Raw genomic sequence first — 21528 nt, forward strand, 5'->3', positions numbered from 1 at the left:
ATCACAAGCGGAGGACACCACAACACCCAATGTGACTGGGTAGGAGTGAAGGAAGGGTTAATAGCCCGGTCCTGGACTGGTCACAGTATAATGGTGCGTTATCTATAACGGATCCGGCCCCACATCCCTTCTCTTTACACATACTCGTGCTGTTCGCTATAAACGGCCGCGGTTTTTATCCTCTGGTGTGAACTCAGCCTGGAAGGACGTCACCTACATAACACATTATGCCAGGCTCATTCATCCCCCCCAGTCACCTCCTGCAGGGGCTCCGGGATGGCTGCCGGCACTACCGGCCGCTTCACCCCCCGCTGCTCCTTCTCTTTCTCTCTGCCGTTCTCCGGTTCCCCCTTCTCAGCTTGTGTCATAGCGGCGACCGGGTTCCCACCGCGCATGCGCGCAGCAGTGCCAGGAACGGGAGAGGGCCAACCAGACTGTATCCCTGGGAGAGCGGACAGCTAGCAGCTAATCCTGGGTGACGGTTTAACATTGTTACAGGAAGACACGTTTCACCAGCTGCAGCCAATCAGCGGCCTCCAACTCCGTGCACACGTGACCAGGATTTCCTCCCGACTCCCAGGGACTGAGTCACCAGCCGGAGGAGCCGAAGAGACATGGTATACATCGCGAACGGTGAGCGCCGCCCTGTGCCCGGTCTGCATGTGGCCAGCAGGATCCTGTGCCCGAACTGCCCCGAGGTGCAGTACTGAGAGCGGCAGTGCATCCCTTAAAGGGGACCTGTCCATGTAGACACTGCTGTAAAAGCCCCAGAGGACGTAATGCAGAGCTGTAGGGGTTAATCAATGACTGCAATGACGTGTGTGATTGACAGCGGCGTCTAAGAGGGGGAAAAGGTAACGCCCAGTTGTCAAATTAATAAGTGCTCAGGAGGAATAACAGGAACAGATAAGTCAGAGTATTAGGAGGGCATGTGCAGCGCCCCAGAGTCCTGGTCGTTGCAGTACTGTGGCTCCGCCGCTATGGGGAGCTATGGTGCGTCCGATGGCACTGAAGGAGTTCATCTGATCAGGTATCACAGACACCAATACATTTCACAGCCGGGCCTCCGGGGGGAGCTAAGGGTGCTATTCATTAGGCCACTCCTCACCGTGTGGGTAAACTGGGGGTTAGGCAGGAAGTTAGATCAGAAAGCTGACTGGGTTGGAACCAGGCAACACCTTGTGGCAGAGGGTGTTGTAGGGGAAGATTCAGTAGGGTCTCTGTCAGGGGTGGGATCCTGACAGAGGCTTGGCAACGAGAACGAACGTAACGGGACCGTGCCTGCTCCGGGTAGCGGCGGTGCCCAAGAAGGGATTGGAAGCGAGATAGATTGTGCTGAGTGAGAAACGGGATCACGCAAAGGAGAAATACCAGTAGGAGTCGTGCTGTAAGATCGAAGCAACATCCTACTGAGGCGCAATACTGGTGGCCGGAACGCCGAGGGAGTAGAATAACATTCAGCTTCAAGCAATACTCCAAACAGCGGCAGGACAGTCAGTCTCAGGCGGGCTGTCTAACTCAAATCACCTATGAAGTCTTGGGAGGCAATTGCGGGAGAGGGGCGTCTCTAGGGTCCCGGAAGAACTCCAGGCCTACCTGTCAAACGGGTGCCGTTCCTACCCGAACCTCAGGGAGGGACGGAGGATTAGCAGAACATCATCTAGTCGAGTTGTGAGGGAACTTAAGAAACAGACACAACAGTTGTGGGGTACTTTCCGTAAGCACAGCAGGGAAGGACTACAACACATAGCGCTAGGGGGAAGGCACAGATTTCCTCCTGTGAAGAGAACTCTGGACGTGCCATTGGACCGGCCGGACTTGCGCAGCCTGGTGAACCGTATTCTGGACTGAGGACTCAGAGATCTTCAGTAAAGAGGTAAAGAGACTGCAACCTGGTGTCCTCGTTATTTACCGCGACCTGCACCCCACAACTGCACCGTTACAACACCACTTATTGCACCGGACGTCCCCCACTGACAGACAGGGCCACGGACCGGGTCTAGCCACCGTGACAACCCCAGGACTGAGACCCAGAGGCCCGGCTCCGGGTACCCCTCGGCCCTGCGGCGGTGTGGGGGCGCTCCAAACTTGGCGTCACGAACAGGATCTACTTAAGCCTGAAGAATCAGGTCATGTGTGCCTTGGAACTGTGATTTATTGTGCTTGGACTGTACTTTATTGAGAGACTGTGTATTGCCATTGACCAGAGAAGTTCCCGCCAAAAGCCGCCGCCATTGCTACGCCAGAGAAGAAGGAGGGCGTGCCATGGGAGGAGACCACCAGAGTGGCGCGAGAAATGGCTACCGCCCCCTGCGCTTCTGGCTGCAGAGTGAGGACCTGCCCTCAAGCAGAGGACGACCCCTTGATTTGCAACAGCGGGAAGCAGGAGATGGAGAAGCTCGGCCCCGGAGAAATGGCGGAGTCCGATGCATGCATTGCCACCGATCAGCGGACCATGACGAAGAACAGCGAGTGCCGGAACGGGGAAGGAGCAGTCCCGGTTTGCCCTCGTTCACCGGAGGCGGACCCGTGTCCCCTGCAGCCGGAGGATCCGAAGCCCCTGGAACAGATAGCGGAGCTGAGTCCACCAATCCCGACCTCGGAGCCAGCGGAGGAGGAACCACAGCGAGCGGAGCCGCGTCCGGGGACCGTATTGGAAGAGCCGCAGTCCGGGCTGCAGCCGACTCCAGCGTTCTTGTCAGCGGACCGGATCGACACCAGTGGAACCACATCAGGCGCAGGTACGACAGATATCCCTGCCCCCACGCTCGATCCCGCTCCCGCGACCGATCCTCCCCGCAGCAGTAATCCTTCGTTCACCATCGAGCGGGTGGTCCTCGGCCCCAGCGCGATCGGGAAGTTGTTGCCGCCACTACCAACCAGGTGGGGGGAGCCCATAGAGATAGGCCCGGACGGAGTGATGTTCCGGTGGGACACCCCCTGGGTTGAGCAGGATGGGGTTCCGGTGGATGGTCTCACCATCGCGATACTTACTTGGGACCAGTACAATCAATGCGTGCTCCAGCACTGGAAACAGCGAGATGGAGTTGAACAACGGGAGACACAACGCAAGAAGTCTGTGCATGGCAGGAAAGACGTGGTGAAGCGAGGAAGGGTGTCGGCCTTCCACCCAAGGAAAGGATGGGGCTCTATACAGGAACCGGGTCTATCGACTGATGTCTTCATTGCTAGTTATGACGTGGAAACTCCCCGCTGTGATCGGGATGGCGAACCATTGCGAGAAGGGGATCAGGTGACGTACACCCGTCACTGGAACGCACAAGGATGGCGTGCCCGGAATGTTCAGCGATGTGAGCCTGAGGGAGTGTCACCTGTGGCCCCAATTATGGTTGATCCAGATTTGCCAGATCTCGTTACTGTCTCCACTGTGCGCTTTGTAGTAGCTCCCGAACTCGCCAGCAGGGTCAGTCTTCAAATTCAGACACCGGGTGACCTGGTGGTCCCTGCGGGGCCTGCCGCTGGTATCCGTGCCACAGTAGTCGGGGGCCCGGAGCCAAGGCCACCTGAGTAAGAATAAACCTCGAAACCATGAAAATGTGAATAGTTCTCTGTTTAACTATTTGTTTACTGTTTTGCTGCTGAACCCGTCTAGGGTTAACTTTTAAAAGGGATCCCTTTGTTGACCCGGGATCCCAATTGTTTGGTTTGTTTTTCCACTTTTTGTTTCCTGTTATCAAGAACTGCAGTAATCATGGACCGTGCATGATACAAACTTTTCCTTGTAAATAGTTCGCACCTTATTAAAGGCGCTTCCTACTGGTTTTACTTAGAAAGAGACTCTTTGTGAAGATACCACACTGGAGCCTTTGCTGAGTAAGGACTGGTAGCTTGAGAAGAAATGCTACCTCATAGAGACTTGGTCCCTTCTTAAAGGGGATGTTCAATTGTTGCACTTAAACGGTGATATTGCTTTAAGACGGGTAGCAATAATGTTTGATGAAAGAAAGTAATGATAATGTGTACATGAGAAAGTTATATGTATCCAACCAGTTAATTGTGAAGAAATGATGATGTTTCTCGAAAGAAGGGGGAATGATTGGTAATGTTGATAGAAAGTGGGGATAGAAGGTAAACCCTGAGTCCTCCATAGAAAGTTAGTTTATTGTAAAGAAAGAGTTAATAATGTGTTACAGAGGACAGAAAGTGAACCCGTAGGGGTTAGGTAGTGAGTCCTCCTAGGAGCCATACGTAGATGGCTCAGTGCTTCTAAAACTGAAAGTAATGTTATGATCTGTACTGTGTATAGAAGTTGAAAAGGCGGTAGGCCCTGGCTGAACGGGGCGGTCCTGTAACAGAAAGGAGAGGCAGTAGGTCTGGTGCCGATAGGACAGGCGGTCCTGCAGATTCAAAGAAGGAGAATGAAAAGTTAAATTACCTTATAATGTGATTATAGGAAGGTCTTTAGTGGATACAGAGTGTATGTCCTTAAAGGCAACATTAAAGTATTGTTCAGCAATTTTTGCACTTAGTAGAATACCCGGTTGGGTAAGAAGAGTTATTTATAGCATGTTGCTATGTTATTTAACCACGTTTGTAACGTTCAAGTGTCCTTACCTCCCATAAAGGGAAGCCTGTTCAAGTATACTTATTATTTTTGCACTCAACAAAAATTGTATGTCTTTTTGCTAAACTTGTATTGTTGTTTTCTTCCCAGTCCCGGAGTACTGTGTTTAACCAGGGGGGAGTGCAGCGCCCCAGAGTCCTGGTCGTTGCAGTACTGTGGCTCCGCCACTATGGGGAGCTATGGTGCGTCCGATGGCACTGAAGGAGTTCATCTGATCAGGTATCACAGACACCAATACATTTCACAGCCGGGCCTCCGGGGGGAGCTAAGGGTGCTATTCATTAGGCCACTCCCCACCATAGTGGGTAAACTGGGGGTCAGGCAGGAAGTTAGATCAGAAAGCTGACTGGGTTGGAACCAGGCAACACCTTGTGGCAGAGGGTGTTGTAGGGGAAGATTCAGTAGGGTCTCTGTCAGGGGTGGGATCCTGACAGAGGCTTGGCAACGAGAACGAACGTAACGGGACCGTGCCTGCTCCGGGTAGCGGCGGTGCCCAAGAAAGGATTAGAAGAGAGATAGATTGTGCTGAGTGAGAAACGGGATCATGCAAAGGAGAACACCAGTAGGAGTCGTGCTGTAAGACCGAAGCAACATCCTACTGAGGCGCACTACCGGTGGCCGGAACGCCGAGGGAGTAGAATAACATTCAGCTTCAAGCAATACTCCAAACAGCGGCAGGGCAGTCAGTCTCAGGCGGGCTGTCTAACTCAAATCACCTATGAAGTCTTGGGAGGCAATTGTGGGAGAGGGGCGTCTCTAGGGTCCCGGAAGAACTCCAGGCCTACCTGTCAAACGGGTGCCGTTCCTACCCGAACCTCAGGGAGGGACGGAGGATTAGCAGAACATCATCTAGTCGAGTTGTGAGGGAACATCAGAAACAGACACAACAGTTGTGGGGTACTTTCCGTAAGCGCAGCAGGGGAGGACTACAACACATAGCGCTAGCAGGAAGGCACAGATTTCCTCCTGTGAAGAGAACTCTGGAAGTGCCATTGGACCGGCCGGACTTGCGCAGCCTGGTGAGCCGTATTCTGGACTGAGGACTCAGAGATCTTCAGTAAAGAGGTAAAGAGACTGCAACCTGGTGTCCTCGTTATTTACCGCGACCTGCACCCCACAACTGCACCGTTACAACACCACTTATTGCACCGGACGTCCCCCACTGACAGACAGGGCCACGGACCGGGTCTAGCCACCGTGACAACCCCAGGACTGAGACCCAGAGGCCCGGCTCCGGGTACCCCTCGGCCCTGCGGCGGTGTGGGGGCGCTCCACATGCAATTGTTTATAATATATATAATGTCTCCATGTTGGTAGATGAGCCGTCCCCTGTATATACCGCTCATCCTCCTGTATGTGCTGGGCAGACACAATTACTGACCATTGTATCAGGCTGCAGGTGATCGGATATTTGGGAAGCAGGAAAAATGGCCACGTGTAAGTCCATGTTCACACGCAGCATAACAGCTGATTTGTTTTTCTGGGTTTACGGGGGACTGTTTAATATTTTTTTGTTTACTCTGGGCCTAACAGGCAGGTTATTGCTCCCCACATCCCAGTTGTCAGTTTCTCCAATGGTGCCCATATAAAGCCAGCTCTGGCACTTTATATAACATACAGACCAATTCTGACTTCTATGGGTAAGTAGCCGATAGAAGAGAACCATATCTAGTATTAATGATAAAACATAAACTTTATTGTTAAGCCATTAAAATACAAATAAGAGGCACTAAAACAAAGTGTCCAGTGGGGGGGGGGGATGCTAATCCTAGAAAGTAGTAATCCCGAGAAAGTCGATCAAAAAGGAAATTTACGAATCTTGGAAGTCAGTATTACCAGCAAGGGTTATGTACTGAGTGTACGGGGTTAAGTAATCATATATCCCATATGCTGTAAAATATCTAGTAGTAAAGAGCCAGGGTGTTGGGCAGGCAAGCATAGTAGTGCAAAAGCGTACAGTAAATGGGTGAATCATTAGATTCCATATACTAGATGGTAATAAATTATGTTGCGCTTTACCTGGGCACAATAAACCACTGGAAAAGAAGGTCTGGATGGATTAGGTGCGCCTCCCCCTCACCCCGACGTACGTTTCGCCTGTTGCTTCTTTCGGGGTGTGCCTGTTGTGCCCACTGCTGATCTCTGCCGGCACAGAGCGGTCATAGTCTTCTCCTTCCGGCGATTCTGCGGCTTCCGTTGAGGTCATGAAGATAGTAGGGATGAGCAAACCCAAACTGTAAAGTTCCGGGGTTTTTACCAAACACCTAGAGAGAGTGAGATAGATATTTTCCAGCCCCAACGTTTGGGGGGTTCAGGTACAGTTCTGGTACCTGAAATTTGGACTAAAGTTCAGTCGGGTACCAGAACCCGAACGTCCACGAATCTGCTCATCCCTAGTCAACGGAACAGTGGCTTCTCTTCCGCTCCGTTCTATTGGCAAGGCATCTCTGCCAACGTCATGCTGATTGACAGCCGGCTGCCCGCTGCCTAACTGCAGGGAGCCAGCTGTCAATCAGCATGACGGCAGTCACGCCCTGTCGACAGAGCAGAGAGTGAGAGAAGAGCTGCTCTATTAACATGGAGCAGCTGAATCGCCAGCAGGAGCGGTCAGTGACTGCAGGGAGCCGGCTGTCAATCAGCATGACATCAGCAGTCACGCCCTGTCGACAGAGCAGAGAGTGAGAGAAGAGCTGCAGAGAGTGAGAGAAGAGCTGCTCTATTAACATGGAGCAGCTGAATCGCCAGCAGGAGCAGTCAGTGACTGCAGGGAGCCAGCACCACATACAACAGGCAGATTAGCAGCTACCAGCCTGTTAGTTTTTAGGCCCATAGCAAAAAACAATAGTCCTGGACAATCCCTTTAAGAGATCAAGCTGTAAGTTCATGAGAACCGCTGCCTACTGTGCAGTTATGATGCCGCTGATCTGTGCAGATTTTGGAGCAATTTGTCCCCTGTAGACGTCTATGGGGAACCTCAAAGAACACGGCTGCGGTTTCGACCACGGGATCCCGGCGTTACTGCGCTGAAAAGAAGAATATGCAAAACTTTTTTTTTTTTTTTTTTTTTTTTTTTTGCATCTATTATTGTTATTTAACAATTTTTTTTCTATATATTTCTCTGGTAAGTTGATAAATAGTGAATCTGTTCCCTTTTTCTTATAGGGCAAGTGTTGGATGGGCAGCAGAGGTCTCCATGGAGGCTCTCCTTCATCACAGACATGTTCTGGGGGATTACAGACTTTATTGTCTTGTTGTAAGTACCGACCTGTTTAGACTTTGTTTTCTTTTAAGGCGTCTTGGTCAGTCGTTGGGGTGTACTTTATACTATTGATCGGTATTGGTATAACCACAGGAAACCGCAGCGATCTCCGAATTAAGGAGATTCGGTCCCTTCAGTGTCTTCTCTGCACAGCACCTCTACAGTCTGTGCTCGGAACTGCAGCCTGGCCCCATTAATGTCATCAGGGCTAAGTTTTAGCTCCTGCAATAAAAATTCCCAACTACACGGAGGGTGGGGGGGGGGGGGGTAAAATACTGCACTGAATTCTAGGACATTACATCCCCCCCCCCCATCTATGATCAGATTTTTAGGGAACCTGATTGTCAATTAAAATCTCCATGTCCCTATAGATTTACATTGACAGAAGTGTAATACAAATGTTAGTGCTGGAAATGAGTCTTCGACAGGAACATGATGGAGAAAGGTAGAAATAAACCACATCCTAACTATTTTTTTTTTTCTATTTTTAGCTTTCAGAGCATGATTCGGCCTGACTTGACAAGAAGAGGGTGTTCAAGCTCTTTATCCAGCTCGGGATATGATGATGGACGAGGGTAATGTGCCACATGGTTAAATGCCCTGATAAGACATGGGTGGTCTAGTAAAACCATTATCTTCTAGGGGGGCTGCAGTATTGATGGGCTATCCTAGTTAGGAGTCCAACTCCTGGTACCCCAGCTGATTAATGTCCGATAAGGGGGCTGCAGCATATTTAGTTCCTCGCAAAGCGAGGCATTGTACATCTTGTACTGGATCTGACCGCTACTTCAGTTTAGAACCACCAAAGCGAAAAAAAGCAAAACGCTTTATAGATAGACCAAGTGCGATATAAAAAATGCAATTTTTAGTAAACGATTAATAAAATCACAAACATACATAAAGAAAGGAAATACCACAGATAAGGAACAATGGTGGATAAACCCAGACATATCATATGTACAATAAAGGCCTCATAAATATCATATAGTAGTAAGAGCAGCCGGTGATATGCATCCTACATGAAAAAGTAAGAAATCTGGCAAATATAGTATCCCTGGATGAAGCATTTCAAGGCGAAACGCATGCCGGGTGTGATGGACTCCTGGACATACAGGACATACTATAACCCTACTTAGATGATTTGATGCAGGTGTATTATGGTAATATATACATTGTATGGGCATGCTTTCCCTTCATATTTGCTGTGGTCAGCTATATCGCTGGTGATTAATTTGAGTGGTATACTATATTTATTTTCCATATTTCTCACTTATTCACCTGGGATGCATATATATTATCTATAAGACCTTTTATATATTTTTTTTTTGCTTGAACGTGCCATTATTTACTATTTTGTCTGACTATACTCTATGCAGACATATTTAGCTGTGTTGTGGTTTATACACTGCTCTTACCTTGACTAGCCGTGTAGGTATTTTTTTCCTTTTCGACTGCTTCTACTAATATGATATTTATTTAGCCTTTCTTGTACATATACACTCACTGGCCACTTTATTAGGTACACCTGTCCAACTTCTTGTTAACACTTAATTTCTAATCAGCCAATCACATGGCGGCAACTCAGTGCATTTAGGCATGTAGACATGGTCAAGACAATCTCCTGCAGTTCAAACCGAGCATCAGTATGGGGAAGAAAGGTGATTTGAGTGCCTTTGAACGTGGCATGGTTGTTGGTGCCAGAAGGGCTGGTCTGAGTATTTCAGAAACTGCTGATCTACTGGGATTTTCACGCACAACCATCTCTAGGGTTTACAGAGAATGGTCCGAAAAAGAAAAAAAATCCAGTGAGCGGCAGTTCTGTGGGCGGAAATGCCTTGTTGATGCCAGAGGTCAGAGGAGAATGGGCAGACTGGTTCGAGCTGATAGAAAGGCAACAGTGACTCAAATCGCCACCCGTTACAACCAAGGTAGGCCTAAGAGCATCTCTGAACGCACAGTGCGTCCAACTTTGAGGCAGATGGGCTACAGCAGCAGAAGACCACACCGGGTACCACTCCTTTCAGCTAAGAACAGGAAACTGAGGCTACAATTTGTACAAGCTCATCGAAATTGAACAGTAGAAGATTGGAAAAACGTTGCTTGGTCTGATGAGTCTCGATTTCTGCTGCGACATTCGGATGGTAGGGTCAGAATTTGGCGTAAACAACATGAAAGCATGCATCCATCCTGCCTTGTATGGAGCATCTTTGGGATGTGCAGCCGACAAATCTGCGGCAACTGTGTGATGCCATCATGTCAATATGGACCAAAATCTCTGAGGAATGCTTCCAGCACATTGTTGAATCTATGCCACGAAGAATTGAGGCAGTTCTGAAGGCAAAAGGGGTCCAACCCGTTACTGGCATGGTGTACCTAATAAAGTGGCCGGTGAGTGTATGTCCAGATTTATCCACCATTGTTTATTTTTGGTCTGTCCTTGTTTTATGCATGTTTGTTATTTTATTGCTTGATTTTATTAATTGTTTAATACAAATGTTATTTTTGTATTGTACTTCGTCTATCTATAATTTTTTTTATTTTTTTTTGCTTTGGTGGTTCTGTATGTTTTTCACTTCACGGCCTCATTTATAGGATCAAATTATAGGTGTCTCTGGTAGCTTAGTTTATTTTTTAAGTACCAAATAAATCAAAAAGTAACTCTACTTTTAGAAAACTTTAGTCTATGATGTGTTACAAGTTTTGATTGGTGGCATTTTGGTGCTGAGACTCCCAATGATGACTAAGATGGAGGGGTAGAAAGTCTGAACCCTTGGTCTGCCTCTCTTTAGCGGAGCCCTTGGTCTGCCTCTGTTTAGCGGAGCCCTTGTTCTGCCTCCTCTTTAGCGGAGCCCTTGGTCTGCCTCTTTAGCGGGGCCCTTCTTTTGCCTCTCTTTAGCGGAGCCCTTCTTTTGCCTCTCTTTAGCGGAGCCCTTCTTTTGCCTCTCTTTAGCGGAGCCCTTGGTCTGCCTCTCTTTAGCGGAGCCCTTGGTCTGCCTCTCTTTAGCGGAGCCCTTGGTCTGCCTCTCTTTAGCGGAGCCCTTGGTCTGCCTCTCTTTAGCGGAGCCCTTGGTCTGCCTCTCTTTAGCGGAGCCCTTGGTCTGCTTCTCTTTAGCGGAGCCCTTGGTCTGCTTCTCTTTAGCGGAGCCCTTGGTCTGCCTCCTCTTTAGTGGAGCCCTTGGTCTGTCTCTTTAGCGGGGCCCTTCTTTTGCCTCTCTTTAGCGGAGCCCTTGGTCTGCCTCTCTTTAGCGGAGCCCTTGGTCTGTCTCTTTAGCGGGGCCCTTCTTTTGCCTCTCTTTAGCGGAGCCCTTCTTTTGCCTCTCTTTAGCGGAGCCCTTGGTCTGCCTCTTTTTAGCGGAGCCCTTGGTCTGCCTCTCTTTAGCGGAGCCCTAGGTCTGCCTCTCTTTAGCGGAGCCCTTGGTCTGCCTCTCTTTAGCGGAGCCCTTGGTCTGCCTCTCTTTAGCGGAGCCCTTGGTCTGCCTCTCTTTAGCGGAGCCCTTGGTCTGCCTCTTTAGCGGAGCCCTTGGTCTGCCTCTCTTTAGCGGGGCCCTTCTTTTGCCTCTCTTTAGCGGAGCCCTTCTTTTGCCTCTCTTTAGCGGAGCCCTTGGTCTGCCTCTTTTTAGCGGAGCCCTTGGTCTGCCTCTCTTTAGCGGAGCCCTAGGTCTGCCTCTCTTTAGCGGAGCCCTTGGTCTGCCTCTCTTTAGCGGAGCCCTTGGTCTGCCTCTCTTTAGCGGAGCCCTTGGTCTGCCTCTCTTTAGCGGAGCCCTTGGTCTGCCTCTCTTTAGCGGAGCCCTTGGTCTGCCTCTGTTTAGCGGAGCCCTTGTTCTGCCTCCTCTTTAGCGAAGCCCTTGGTCTGCCTCTTTAGCGGGGCCCTTCTTTTGCCTCTCTTTAGCGGAGCCCTTCTTTTGCCTCTCTTTAGCGGAGCCCTTGGTCTGCCTCTTTTTAGCGGAGCCCTTGGTCTGCCTCTTTTTAGCGGAGCCCTTGGTCTGCCTCTCTTTAGCGGAGCCCTTGGTCTGCCTCTCTTTAGCGGAGCCCTTGGTCTGCCTCTCTTTAGCGGAGCCCTTGGTCTGCCTCTCTTTAGCGGAGCCCTTGGTCTGCCTCTCTTTAGCGGAGCCCTTGGTCTGCCTCTCTTTAGCGGAGCCCTTGGTCTGCCTCTCTTTAGCGGAGCCCTTGGTCTGCCTCTCTTTAGCGGAGCCCTTGGTCTGCCTCTCTTTAGCGGAGCCCTTGGTCTGCCTCTCTTTAGCGGAGCCCTTGGTCTGCCTCTCTTTAGCGGAGCCCTTGGTCTGCCTCTCTTTAGCGGAGCCCTTGGTCTGCCTCCTCTTTAGCGGAGCCCTTGGTCTGCCTCCTCTTTAGCGGGGCCCTTCTTTTGCCTCTCTTTAGCGGAGCCCTTGGTCTGCCTCTCTTTAGCGGAGCCCTTGGTCTGCCTCTCTTTAGCGGAGCCCTTTGGTCTTCCTCTCTTTAGCGGAGCCCTTGGTCTGCCTCTCTTTAGCGGAGCCCTTGGTCTGCCTCCTCTTTAGTGGAGCCCTTGGTCTGCCTCTTTAGCGGGGCCCTTGGTCTGCCTCTCTTTAGCGGAGCCCTTGGTCTGCCTCTCTTTAGCGGAGCCCTTGGTCTGCCTCTCTTTAGCGGAGCCCTTGGTCTGCCTCTTTAGCGGAGCCCTTGGTCTGCCTCTCTTTAGCGGGGCCCTTCTTTTGCCTCTCTTTAGCGGAGCCCTTCTTTTGCCTCTCTTTAGCGGAGCCCTTGGTCTGCCTCTTTTTAGCGGAGCCCTTGGTCTGCCTCTCTTTAGCGGAGCCCTAGGTCTGCCTCTCTTTAGCGGAGCCCTTGGTCTGCCTCTCTTTAGCGGAGCCCTTGGTCTGCCTCTCTTTAGCGGAGCCCTTGGTCTGCCTCTCTTTAGCGGAGCCCTTGGTCTGCCTCTTTAGCGGAGCCCTTGGTCTGCCTCTCTTTAGCGGGGCCCTTCTTTTGCCTCTCTTTAGCGGAGCCCTTCTTTTGCCTCTCTTTAGCGGAGCCCTTGGTCTGCCTCTTTTTAGCGGAGCCCTTGGTCTGCCTCTCTTTAGCGGAGCCCTAGGTCTGCCTCTCTTTAGCGGAGCCCTTGGTCTGCCTCTCTTTAGCGGAGCCCTTGGTCTGCCTCTCTTTAGCGGAGCCCTTGGTCTGCCTCTCTTTAGCGGAGCCCTTGGTCTGCCTCTCTTTAGCGGAGCCCTTGGTCTGCCTCTCTTTAGCGGAGCCCTTGGTCTGCCTCTGTTTAGCGGAGCCCTTGTTCTGCCTCCTCTTTAGCGAAGCCCTTGGTCTGCCTCTTTAGCGGGGCCCTTCTTTTGCCTCTCTTTAGCGGAGCCCTTCTTTTGCCTCTCTTTAGCGGAGCCCTTGGTCTGCCTCTTTTTAGCGGAGCCCTTGGTCTGCCTCTTTTTAGCGGAGCCCTTGGTCTGCCTCTCTTTAGCGGAGCCCTTGGTCTGCCTCTCTTTAGCGGAGCCCTTGGTCTGCCTCTCTTTAGCGGAGCCCTTGGTCTGCCTCTCTTTAGCGGAGCCCTTGGTCTGCCTCTCTTTAGCGGAGCCCTTGGTCTGCCTCTCTTTAGCGGAGCCCTTGGTCTGCCTCTCTTTAGCGGAGCCCTTGGTCTGCCTCTCTTTAGCGGAGCCCTTGGTCTGCCTCTCTTTAGCGGAGCCCTTGGTCTGCCTCTCTTTAGCGGAGCCCTTGGTCTGCCTCTCTTTAGCGGAGCCCTTGGTCTGCCTCTCTTTAGCGGAGCCCTTGGTCTGCCTCTCTTTAGCGGAGCCCTTGGTCTGCCTCTCTTTAGCGGAGCCCTTGGTCTGCCTCTCTTTAGCGGAGCCCTTGGTCTGCCTCTCTTTAGCGGAGCCCTTGGTCTGCCTCCTCTTTAGCGGAGCCCTTGGTCTGCCTCCTCTTTAGCGGGGCCCTTCTTTTGCCTCTCTTTAGCGGAGCCCTTGGTCTGCCTCTCTTTAGCGGAGCCCTTGGTCTGCCTCTCTTTAGCGGAGCCCTTTGGTCTTCCTCTCTTTAGCGGAGCCCTTGGTCTGCCTCTCTTTAGCGGAGCCCTTGGTCTGCCTCCTCTTTAGTGGAGCCCTTGGTCTGCCTCTTTAGCGGGGCCCTTCTTTTGCCTCTCTTTAGCGGAGCCCTTGGTCTGCCTCTCTTTAGCGGAGCCCTTGGTCTGCCTCTCTTTAGCGGAGCCCTTTGGTCTTCCTCTCTTTAGCGGAGCCCTTGGTCTGCCTCTCTTTAGCGGAGCCCTTGGTCTGCCTCTCTTTAGCGGAGCCCTTGGTCTGCCTCTCTTTAGCGGAGCCCTTGGTCTGCCTCTCTTTAGCGGAGCCCTTGGTCTGCCTCTCTTTAGCGGAGCCCTTGGTCTGCCTCTCTTTAGCGGAGCCCTTGGTCTGCCTCTCTTTAGCGGGGCCCTTCTTTTGCCTCTCTTTAGCGGAGCCCTTGGTCTGCCTCTCTTTAGCGGAGCCCTTGGTCTGCCTCTCTTTAGCGGAGCCCTTGGTCTGCCTCTCTTTAGCGGAGCCCTTGGTCTGCCTCTCTTTAGCGGAGCCCTTGGTCTGCCTCTCTTTAGCGGAGCCCTTGGTCTGCCTCTCTTTAGCGGAGCCCTTGGTCTGCCTCTCTTTAGCGGAGCCCTTGGTCTGCCTCTCTTTAGCGGAGCCCTTGGTCTGCCTCTCTTTAGCGGAGCCCTTGGTCTGCCTCCTCTTTAGCGGAGCCCTTGGTCTGCCTCCTCTTTAGCGGGGCCCTTCTTTTGCCTCTCTTTAGCGGAGCCCTTGGTCTGCCTCTCTTTAGCGGAGCCCTTGGTCTGCCTCTCTTTAGCGGAGCCCTTTGGTCTTCCTCTCTTTAGCGGAGCCCTTGGTCTGCCTCTCTTTAGCGGAGCCCTTGGTCTGCCTCCTCTTTAGTGGAGCCCTTGGTCTGCCTCTTTAGCGGGGCCCTTCTTTTGCCTCTCTTTAGCGGAGCCCTTGGTCTGCCTCTCTTTAGCGGAGCCCTTGGTCTGCCTCTCTTTAGCGGAGCCCTTTGGTCTTCCTCTCTTTAGCGGAGCCCTTGGTCTGCCTCTCTTTAGCGGAGCCCTTGGTCTGCCTCTCTTTAGCGGAGCCCTTGGTCTGCCTCTCTTTAGCGGAGCCCTTGGTCTGCCTCTCTTTAGCGGAGCCCTTGGTCTGCCTCCTCTTTAGTGGAGCCCTTGGTCTGCCTCTTTAGCGGGGCCCTTGGTCTGCCTCTCTTTAGCGGAGCCCTTGGTCTGCCTCTCTTTAGCGGAGCCCTTTGGTCTGCCTCTCTTTAGCGGAGCCCTTGGTCTGCCTCTCTTTAGCGGAGCCCTTGGTCTGCCTCTCTTTAGCGGAGCCCTTGGTCTGCCTCTCTTTAGCGGGGCACTTCTTTTGCCTCTCTTTAGCGGAGCCCTTCTTTTGCCTCTCTTTAGCGGAGCCCTTGGTCTGCCTCTTTTTAGCGGAGCCCTTGGTCTGCCTCTCTTTAGCGGAGCCCTAGGTCTGCCTCTCTTTAGCGGAGTCCTAGGTCTGCCTCTCTTTAGCGGAGCCCTAGGTCTGCCTCTCTTTAGCGGAGCCCTTGGTCTGCCTCTCTTTAGCGGAGCCCTTGGTCTGCCTCTCTTTAGCGGAGCCCTTGGTCTGCCTCTCTTTAGCGGAGCCCTTGGTCTGCCTCTCTTTAGCGGAGCCCTTGGTCTGCCTCTCTTTAGCGGAGCCCTTGGTCTGCCTCTCTTTAGCGGAGCCCTAGGTCTGCCTCTTTTTACGGAGCCCTTTGGGCCTATGATTTTTCTCCATCAGGTTGATACTTGGCACCTGAACATTTAAATTTCAAAGGTTTTCTAGTAGTACAGTTACTCTTTACACTAATACCTAAGTTTTGGCACCATCATTGCTTTTTAACGGTAAGTCCTAATACCAAGATGTCTTGAAATCGCTTTCATACTGTCTATTATATATTACAGTCCTCCGGGATATCCACGCCGTAGAATGGGACGTATCAACCATGGATCTGGCCCCAGCCCTCCACCGATGGCAGGAGGAGGATGAGGAAGGTACGTTGCGATGAGAATGAATTCAGTGATTGCTAGTAGATCATGTGCCCATATTTGCTTCAGTGAAATCAGAGGTCATGTTTTGCTTTTGTACTCGATGGCCTCTAGGAAAAGGTTATTCTTGTGGGTCTTCTGACTGTCAGCACCTCCAGAGCCCATCTCCATGTATATCTGGTCTAGCGGAAAAAGAAAAGGCGCATTATGTAGTGGGACAGGCCCATGGCCTGAAATGTGGCCTACGTTTTTGGTGTAAATTACTAGAGCAAAGTAAGCACAACACCCCTTGTATTTTACTTAGAGGAACTCTGGGCAAAAACTAAATTTATTCCCAAAGATCCCCTGTTGTCTCCTACTAGGCCGCGGCCGAACCCTGTGCTGCTGTAGCAACAGATATAGACCCCATCAGTATCACATAATGTTACAATGATGACTACTCCCCTGCAGGATGCTGGGATACCTGTGATGATGGGACTTGGATAAATAGGATATATACAGTGGGAAAAAAAGTACTGTATCTGTTACACTTCCGATTTTCCAACCTACAAAGGATGCAGAGGTCTGTAATTTTTATCGTAGGTGCACTTCACCTGGGAGTGTCAGAATCTAAGAATAAAACACAGAAAATCACATTGTATGATCTGTACATAATTAATTTGCATTTTATTGCATGAAATAAGTATTTGATACAATTGAAAAACAGAACTTTAATATTTGATACAGAAACCTTTGTTTGCAATTACAGAGGTCAGACATTTCCTGTAGTTCTTGACCAGGTTTGCACACAGAGCAGCAGGGATTTTGGCCCCTTCCTCCATACAGATCTTCTCCAGATCTTTCAGGTTTAGGGGCAGTTGCTGGACAATATTGAGTTTCAGCTCCCTCCAAAGATTTTCTATTGGGTTCAGGTCTGGACATTGGCTAGGCCACTCCAGGAGCTTGAAATGCTTCCACAGAGCCACTTCTCAGTTGCCCTGGTTGTGTGATTTGGGTCATTGTCATGCTGGAAAACCCATCATCGACCCATCTTCAATGCTCTTACTGAGGGAAGGAGGTTGTTGGCCAAAATCTCATGATGCATGTCCCCATCTGTCGTCCCTTAAATACGGTGCAGTGTCCTGTCCCCTTTCCAGAAAAGCACCCACACAGTATGATGTTTCCGCCACCATGCTTCATGATTGGGATGGTGTTCTAGGGGTTGTAGTTTTCCTTCTTCTTCCTCCAAACACGGTGAGTGGAGTTGATACCAAAAAGTTCTATTTTGGTCTCATCTGACCACATGACCTTCTCCCATGCCTCCTCTGGATCATCCAGATGGTCATTGGTGGACTTCAGACAGGCCGGGACATGTGCTGGCATGAGCAGGAGGACCTTGTGTGCAATGCCGGACTTTAATCCATGATGGCGTAGTTTTTTACTAACAGTAATATTTGAGACTGTGTTCCCAGCTCTCTTCATGTTATTGAGCAGGTCCTCCAGTGAGTTCTGGGCTGATTACTGACCTTTCTCAGAGTCCTCCTTCCTCCACGAGACGAGATCTTGCATGGAGCCCCAGACTGAGGAAGGTTGATAACCATCTTGTGCTTCTTCCTTTTTCTAATAATTGTGCCAATAGTTGTTGCCTTTCTCACCAAGATGCTTGCCTATTGTCCTGTAGCCCATCCCAGCCTTGTGCAGGTCTACAATTTTGTCCCTGGTGTCATTAGACAGCTCTTTGGTCTTGGCCATGGTGGAGAGGTTGGAGTGTGATTGATTGTGTGTGGACAGTAGTCTTTTATACAGGTTATGAGTAGTGATGAGCAAATATACTCGTTACTTGAGTATTTTTTTACTGTTTCGGAGATTTTCATCACCTCAGCTGAATGATTTACATCTGTTAGCCAGCTTGATGACATGTGGGGATTCCCTAGCAACCAGGCAACCCCCACATGTACTCAGGCTGGCTAACATCTGTAAATCATTCAGCTGCAGTTATAAAAACTAAATCTCTGAGCACTAAAAAATACTCGGAGGTCACCCGAGCATGCTCGAGAAATCACGAGTATATTCGCTCATCACTATTAATGAGGTCAAACAGGAGCAATTATTACAGGTAATGAGTGCAGAGTAGGAGGCTTCTAAAGAAAAACTAACAGGACTGTGAGAGGCAGAATTTTTGCTGGTTAGTTGGTGATCAAATACTTATTTCATGCAATAAAATGCAAATTAATTCTGTCTCTCACAATTACAGACCTCTCAGTTCTTTATAGGTGGGAAAACTTGCATCAAATACTTATTTTCCGCACTGTAGTCACCTCCCCTTTGTATGTCGGGCCCCAGGATTCGTCATGTATTGCTTTCCAGTTTTATGGATTTTCTTTAATGCAAGTGTATGGAGCAAAGCCATGCCCACTGGCCAGGAGTATGTATAACACATACTGTACATACCCTCCGGTCTCTGATCTAAAAATGGTGAATCTCCTGCGTGCCCTGGGGGGATTCAGACTTACTGATTTGGACCAGACCCCTCCCTTTAAGACACTGTAAGGTGCATACAGATAAACAGGGAAAGACCGATATCACATGAGTTCACATAATGATAATAAAGCGGTGGCGTGCAGTACACTTTTATCAAAGAAAATACACCGAATGGACGTTTCGCGTCAAGCTTCATCAGGGGCCTTATACATCATTGGCTGTTTTTGGCTTGTACCTTTTGAGCGACCTTCCTCAATACTGTGATTGCACATAATATAACTCTATAGTGAGTTGTAGTATTCACCCAAGGGAGTTTTATTATCACTTACCCAGCTTTATTTTGTATGTCTATTTTTATACTTTTAATTATTTTGTTATCCAATAAAGCATATATTATTATATATATTTTATTTATTGCATTTGAGCCTTGCACTTTTGTATATAGGTATTCTCAGATTGCAAAAAAAAACCTGCTGACGGATTCCCTCTAATAGAAGGTTTTTCTTTTCTTTTTCAGGTAAACGCCTGACTCCTGGAGGCAGGCAAATAGAGAAGAACGTGAAGCGGTAAAAGGAGACAACGAAAGAGCACATCACACCGTTCACCGTTCTCTCTACGTGTGCGATGCTCTGCGGCCATGCAGATGTATGATGTTGTACCGGGCAATCCTTATCCAGGATCCAGTATGACTGATGAAGCATTTGTATAAGTGTACATGTAATTTTTGTAGTACGACGCGTCTTATCTGGATATTAGAACATGGATGAAGTATGGACAGACTGGGCGATGACAACTGTGACCTCCCCCCATCATCTGTAAAGTCTTTTCTGAAGATGACTCTGGAATCCGTCAGCAGCACAATGCCTTTATTGCATGTCATATAATTTATTTTCTTGGTATATACACTTTTTTATGTTTGCCTTATAAGCATTGTATTTAGTTTTGATATCTTCGGTGAACTATAGTCGCCATTTTTTTTTTTCTTTCCCCCTAATTCGGCAATATTCTAGTAGAGATTTTAATGAATCAGGCGCGTCTGACGAGTGGCTTGTTCCTGCAGGCGCTTCTCCATAAATCCTACTCCAGTGAGAGACTGGAGTAAGATTTCTGGCTCCTGCTTGTCACAAATTAGACGAACAAAGGGCATAACAATCCCCGTCCCACCTCAGCTCTGTTTTGAGAAACTGATGTGAAAATGCCAAAAGTCGCAACATTTTTGCGCAACTTCGCGTTGCGTAAAAAGTTTGAAACTTTTCAAAGTAATTCTAAAATAATAGCTTGGTTGAATCTGGGGCCTTCTTATCGAAATTGTACGCATGCCTCGCTTTACTTCCAACGAAACATCGATCATGTAATAGAGCAGGCCGTATATTCTTCTGCAATCAAGTACACCAAATAGATCTTTGTCCTTTTTGATGACATAATGTACTTGTGTCTTTCATATATTTTTAGAGGTGTAAATAAATATTTGTGATACAGTGAAAACTTCTTTATCAAATTCTTTTCACCATTTTTCTTTTTATTTCTCATAAAAATGAGTGTGCAGACGAGGACTAACTATTTTTTAATCAGTATATCGCTTAGCGCTGACAAAATTAGTGCAAAATGCAGGATTCAGCTAAAATTTTCCGTTGTCTCTGAGCTAGTGGAGGGAGACTAGCTGATATATTGCCTCATACACACAGACATGAGGGGTTCCTGCTTTCCTGTCTCTATTGTCAGAAGCAGCAGCTGAATGAAGGATATCATACGGCGGTACTGAGCAGTGTAGCTGTGATGAAGTAACACTTTACGAATGAGTACGAATGAGTATGATCTGTTTGTTTCTGTCCTCCCCCCTTTCCACAGACTTCAGTAGGCGGCTGTGATCTGATTCCTCAGAGAACTGGCAGTCCACCTTGTCTTGAGTAGGACGGATTTTTTAACAATTTTTCGCAGCAAATGATGAGTTCAGTAGGAGGAGAAAAACGTGGTTAAAGGGAACCTGTCAGCAGGATTGTGCACAGTAACCTACAGACAGTGTCAGGTCGGCGCCGTTATACTGATTAAAATGATACCTTGGTTGATGAAATCCGTCTTGTGGTTGTTGTTTAATCTTTATTTGTAGTTTTCAGTTAATGATATGCTCGCGCTCCGGGGCAGCCTGTGGGTGGGGCTGTGGGCGGGGCAGTGTGTGGCCTGTGGGCGGGGCAGTGTGCGGCCTGTGGGTGGGGCAGTGTGCGGCCTGTGGGTGGGGCAGTGTGCGGCCTGTGGGCGGGGCAGTGTGCGGCCTGTGGGCGGGGCAGTGTTTGGCCTGTGGGCGGGGCTTTATGTGGCGCTCTGCTTACATATTCATCTGTATGGCTTATGACAGATCACTGACCTGCCCCCTATGTTACATACTGAATAGAATATGGTTTGAAAAAAAAAATTCACATTCAGCAGACAGGCAGCGCCTGCTCTGCAGCATGATCAGATCTATAATATCCATTTAATTATTTTATTAAGTGATATAAATTTCTTCAGAAAAAAAAAAAAATCTTTCTCAAAATGGCGTCATCTGCACCTGCGCAGTAGCATCTATCAGCGATCCAATGGATTCTATTGCGCAGGCGCCGCTGACACCATCTTGGCGGAGCCTTTTTTTTTCCCCCTCTAGCAAAATGGCACAACAAATTTTGTGGTCCATTTTCTCCTGTGACAATTGTGAAAATAACAAGTTTGGGGCTAAAGTAAAATTTTTGTGACAAACGTTAATGTTCATTTTTTTTTTTTTTTCCTTCCACATTGCTAGATTTCCTGTGACTTTTTGGATGCTATGAAGTACAATATGTCATGAAAAAAAAATCTCAGAATCAGTGGGATCCGTTGAAGAGTTCCAGAGTTATTACCACATGAAGTGACACTGGTCAGATTTTAAAAAATTTGGCTCTGTCCTTAAGGTCAAAATTGGCTTTGTGACTACGGCGTCTCTCTGACGTCAGTGTCCTTTACGTGTGGTGACCATTTTCTCATGTACCGGAGACACTGACACACTTAGACCCATTCAAGTGAATGGGTCTGTGCACATGTCAGTGTGTTTCCACGGACCGTGTGTCCGTGGGCAAAATGCACTGACATGTCAGTTTTTTTAACAGCAGCGTGGGCCACAAAACGTCCCTCACACTGATTTCACCTGGATGGCATCCGTGTGTCATCAATGTGATACGCATCAGCACATGGGAAGCAGCGGTTCAGTTAGCGCTGTTCCCCGGCTCTCCTCCT

At 49.3% G+C, this 21528-nt stretch overlaps 2 protein-coding genes across 2 annotated transcripts in view; one reads left to right on the top strand and one right to left on the bottom strand.

Moving 5' to 3' along the window:
* Window positions 1–485, bottom strand: part of ACTR8 (actin related protein 8) — a 37014-nt gene extending 36529 nt beyond the window's left edge. Inside the window, exon 1 of the mRNA XM_077278330.1 lies at window positions 258–485. Within this exon, the coding sequence (XP_077134445.1) occupies window positions 258–395 (138 nt within the window). The 5' untranslated portion in view covers window positions 396–485. The remainder of the gene's footprint in view (window positions 1–257) is intronic.
* SELENOK (selenoprotein K) lies at window positions 474–19770 on the top strand. Its single transcript, XM_077278332.1, has 5 exons — window positions 474–633; window positions 7748–7838; window positions 8336–8419; window positions 15742–15831; window positions 18803–19770. Exons 1-5 carry the CDS (start codon window positions 615–617, stop codon window positions 18804–18806), a joined length of 288 nt encoding a protein of 95 aa, XP_077134447.1. The 5' UTR covers window positions 474–614; the 3' UTR covers window positions 18807–19770.
* The last annotated feature ends 1758 nt before the right edge of the window (window positions 19771–21528 follow it).

The sequence above is a fragment of the Ranitomeya variabilis genome, chromosome 8 (assembly GCF_051348905.1).
Source record: "Ranitomeya variabilis isolate aRanVar5 chromosome 8, aRanVar5.hap1, whole genome shotgun sequence".
Taxonomy (NCBI): domain Eukaryota; kingdom Metazoa; phylum Chordata; class Amphibia; order Anura; family Dendrobatidae; genus Ranitomeya; species Ranitomeya variabilis.